Below are 4,757 nucleotides of genomic sequence, written 5' to 3'. Positions count from 1 at the left end.
CTTTTTTATTTAAACAAATCTACAATTAATATCAACTTATTTCCCATATGTTTTTTTTTTCAGGTATGTCATCTTTAAGGTACAGTAATTTCTCAACCGATTATCTGTTTCCACAAAGATGTAAAATAGCTTCAATATGAAACTCATTTCTCCATCCAGCAACTTGTGGTATATGCCTTTCATTTTAGTATACAATATATAAACCAATAATTGTTCATGAGGTACTTGGACACCTGTAGTCCATCATTCGTGAATGGTGTGAATCTTTAAGCCAATGGTACATGGATCATAATGAAAGCAAATAATATGGATAATGACAAAATACACAACACTTCCAGATGCCCCTTTTTATTATAACCAATGATCGGAAAATAATTAGAAAAAAGAGAATGAACACTCTGGGGATATTAAGAGTAGCTTAGACAGAGTTCTGTCTGCCAGCTATACTTCCATTAATTACCGTCAGTTTAAAAGGATATGCAAAAAAGTTTCTATTCATATTTCACAGTTTTATTGGATATTTAGTTACAAATGTGTAGGAATTTAAATAAATAAATAAAACCAGTTTGCGGTTCAAGAATCAAATTTGCAGGTTCTTGAAGTACTTGTGCCATCCTCACTTTGGGTTGCATGTTTCAGGAATGTTAATGGCCATAACCGTGGCCTCCTGCTGAACGATGGGGAGCGACGTGCCTGCCCACAGATGACCCACCATGGACACCATGAGACACACCATAGGTTGGTTGATAAGGCGTATAGCTTGTGTGGTGACCACCATAAGTTGGTCTAGGTGGAGTGTAGCTTGCATGGTGACCGCCATATGCTGGTGTATGAGGCGTATAGCTTGTATGGTGACCACCATAAGTTGGTCTATGAGGCGTGTAGCTTGTATGGTGACCACCATACGTTGGCCTATGGGGAGTGTAGCTTCCATGGTGGCCCCCATGATGGCTACCATAGCTTGGTGTATGGGGCGTGTAGCTGGACTGATGAGCACCATAAACTGGCCTTGGAGGGGTGTAGGACCCATGAAGTCCCGTGGAGTGACCGTGAGCAACACCATGGCGACCATGAGCAACAATATGGCTGCCATGAGCAACACCATGGCTACCATGAACAACCCCATGGCTACCATGACCTATATGAGGTCTGGATGAGACTGACCCATGATGGGCTCCACCTGAGGAGTGGACGTCAGCGTGACCACCGGCCACCAGCACCACCACCACGGCCACTAGCAGCTTCTGTATGATAAAGTAGACATGTTAATTATACGCAACATGCATCATGATTTAAGAATATAGTTTATAATAAGAGCACATTACTTGCCTAATATAACGCATTTTATAACAACACAAAATGGTAAAAACTTAACCTTTATCGTTATTTTATTAATCATGTATAAATTAATGAAATATTCACTTATGCAAATACTTTTGTTTAGCATTTGGAAATATTATCTGTTAAGATTTCATATATTATATGAATAACTTGGAATTATTTGAATTAATTCACAATTGTTGGAAATTTGTAATGTTTAGTATTACAGTAAGTTTAGAACTTCTGTAGACTTCAGACGTTTGGTGAAATTAAAACATCGTTATGTTATATATATACAGTATAACTCATGAGATCGAGAGAAGTAAGAGATGCTTACCATGTCGAGGTTGAGAGACAAGTTGTCAGTGTGGGGTCGTGGATGCCTTTTATAGTCCACACATGAGCTATTTTAGCACCTGGTGAAACCAACCTCGGCTGTATTCTGAGAGGCAACGCCCATCGGCGCTCACGAGGACACACCAACTTTTAAGGTGGTTCCTTTATACGACTCATTTTCCTCTTTTCTTTTTAGAGAGATAATGTTAGATACTTGAATTTTTTTGCGGTTACCCAATGAAGGTCTTCAAAACATAAGGAATGGGCTCATTTATTATCGAATATATATATATATATATATATATATATATATATATATATATATATATATATATATATATATATATATATATATATATATATATATATATATATATATATATATATGCTTTCGTGGCGAGTACAGACTAAGGAGGCATATACAGTAGAGGAAGGTGAGACCAAGTCCACAATAGTAAGGTTATTAGGTTGGAGATCAGTAGGGTCAATACCTAATAACCTGACTATTGTGGACTTCATCTCACCTTCCTCTACTGTATATATATATATTTGCCTTGTTATGTATTTCTCCTTAGTCTGTACTCACCCCTGAAGATGTGAATTACACGAAAGCGCTTGGGGCCTTCGTGTTTCCTTGTGGCTATCAGCATATACCTGGATCACGCGCACCTACAGTGATTTACCTGAATATATATATATATATATATATATATATATATATATATATATATATATATATATATATATATATATATATATATATATATATATATATATACACACGCGGGCTTCCATTTAAAAACAATATCTCACTAGTGGAGAATAAAACACTGGAGTTCTGCGTGTGTACAAGGATCGCTACCACGGCACCAGAAGAGCAACGAAAGCAATCCTAGGATTTGTTTTATTTCACACAAAGCCTGCTCATTCATCTTAGTCTTAAGCAACGTGAACCTCCACCTCCCTTAGGAATCATACATTCATTGTTATTTCTGTCGAACATTTATGTTACGTTACTCCCATTCCACACAAAAACAAATATCTGGCCCATCGCTACACAAAAGGCGGCATCACTAGCCACCGAAAGTCCTCACGGAGCCATAACTCCCTCGACACCTTGATGTCTGACCATCATATATACAAGTGTGTTTTACATAGCCGTCTTTTTCACTTAAAGTATACTCCACTTCATCCTTCCATATTGTGATTTATATTTTCCGCTCTGCTACAACATTTCTTTTTAATCTGCATTAATATTAACAGACTATCTATATCACTGGAGACGATCTTGACCTACTCTTTTGTTCAGTACATGTTTACTTCCCTATCTCCGTTTTCAAGTACTTCTTATTTTCTACACTTTGTTCTATACACTTCATATATTCTTCCTAAGAAATTCATTTATGTGGTACATAATATTGCATTGCCTTGTGCATCAAGATCCATCATTCACATCCATATAATTATGTTGGTTCAAAACAACAATTCTATGTCCTTTCGCTGATTTCTAAGACACTCTACCGCTAAAGTCTCTCAATCCACATGCTATTGTTATGGCTATCGCCGAGCTCCTTCACAGCTTCTAGAATCATGGTTTTCAATTCAAATCGATGATAAACCTTCACACCTCCCTCTTGACAACCATCCAGGTCGAGGTCCAGGAACATTATCAAATGTCATCTTTATGTTAATTCAAAACCAATAATCTGTTTTCACAAAGACGTAAAATAGCTTCAATATGAAACTCATTTCTCCATCCAGCAACTTGTAGTATATGCCTTTCATTTTAGTATACAATATATAAACCAATAATTGTTCATGAGGTACTTGGACACCTGTAGTCCATCATTCGTGAATGGTGTGAATCTTTAAGCCAATGGTACCTGGATCATAATGAAAGCAAATAATATGGATAATGGCAAAATACACAACACTTCCAGATGCCCCTTTTTATTATAACCAATGATCAGAAATAATTAGAAAAAAGAGAATGAACACTCTGGGGATATTAAGGGTAGTTTAGACAGAGTTCTGTCTGCCAGCCATACTTCCATTATTTCCCGTCAGTTTAAAAGGATATGCAAAAAGTTTCTATTCATATTTCACGGTTTTATTGGATATTTAGTTACAAATGTGTAGGAATCTATATAAATAAATAAAACCAGTTTACGGTTCAAGAATCAAATTTGCAGGTTCTTGAAGTACTTGTGCCATCCTCACTTTGGGTTGCATGTTTCAGGAATGTTAATGGCCATAACCGTGGCCTCCTGCTGAACGGTGGGGAGCGACGTGCCTGCCCACAGATGACCCACCATGGACACCATGAGACACACCATAGGTTGGTTGATAAGGCGTATAGCTTGTATGGTGACCACCATATGTTGGTTGATAAGGCGTATAGCTTGTATGGTGACCACCATAAGTTGGTCTATGAGGCGTATAGCTTGTGTGGTGACCACCATAAGTTGGTCTAGGGGGAGTGTAGCTTCCATGGTGGCCCCCATGATGGCTACCATAGCTTGGTGTATGGGACGTGTAGCTGGACTGATGAGCACCATAAACTGGCCTTGCAGGGGTGTAGGACCCATGAAGTCCCGTGGAGTGACCGTGAGCAACACCATGGCTACCATGAGCAACACCATGGCTACCGTGAGCAACACCATGGCTACCATGAGCAACACCATGGCTACCATGAGCAACACCACGGCTACCATGAACACCATGGCTACCATGACCTATATGAGGTCTGGATGAGACTGACCCATGATGAGCTCCACCTGAGGAGTGGACGTCAGCGTGACCACCGGCCACCAACACCACCACCACGGCCACTAGCAGCTTCTGTATGATAAAGTAGACATAATCCATTAATTCTACGTATAATAGTACGATACAGGAATAGACACAGTTAATTAAGTGACTAATTAAAAAGGTTGTATTAAGTGCACCGAGTTTTATAAATATGTTGTATAATAACTGTTTTATTACTTGCCTAATACTAAGGATTTTATAACAACTACAAATGCTGAAAACTTAGAGTTCATATTTACGTTTATAACCAATTATGATATAAATTATTAAAATATTCCCCAATGCAAAGG

General features: G+C 38.2%; 1 protein-coding gene across 2 annotated transcripts; it reads right to left on the bottom strand.

Annotated features, from left to right (window-relative positions):
• Window positions 1-494: 494 nt before the first annotated feature.
• Window positions 495-4,436, bottom strand: LOC121862822. 2 transcript variants are annotated; one of them, XM_042361141.1, is made up of 2 exons: window positions 3,990-4,436; window positions 495-733 (listed from the first exon to the last, which is right to left on the bottom strand). In XM_042361141.1, the coding sequence occupies exons 1-2, from the start codon at window positions 4,386-4,388 to the stop codon at window positions 617-619; spliced, it is 516 nt and encodes a 171-aa protein (XP_042217075.1). In that variant the 5' UTR covers window positions 4,389-4,436; the 3' UTR covers window positions 495-616. The 2 variants fall into 2 exon arrangements, with proteins under 2 accessions (XP_042217075.1, XP_042217076.1); XM_042361142.1 differs by lacking the exon at window positions 495-733 and having other exon boundaries at window positions 3,751-3,994; window positions 4,037-4,429.
• Window positions 4,437-4,757: the final 321 nt, after the last annotated feature.

This window comes from Homarus americanus, unplaced genomic scaffold, assembly GCF_018991925.1.
Source record: "Homarus americanus isolate GMGI-L3 unplaced genomic scaffold, GMGI_Hamer_2.0 scaffold42657, whole genome shotgun sequence".
Lineage (NCBI taxonomy): Eukaryota > Metazoa > Arthropoda > Malacostraca > Decapoda > Nephropidae > Homarus > Homarus americanus.
Note: the sequence above shows the minus strand (reverse complement) of the source record. Positions and strands in the feature narration are given on the sequence as shown.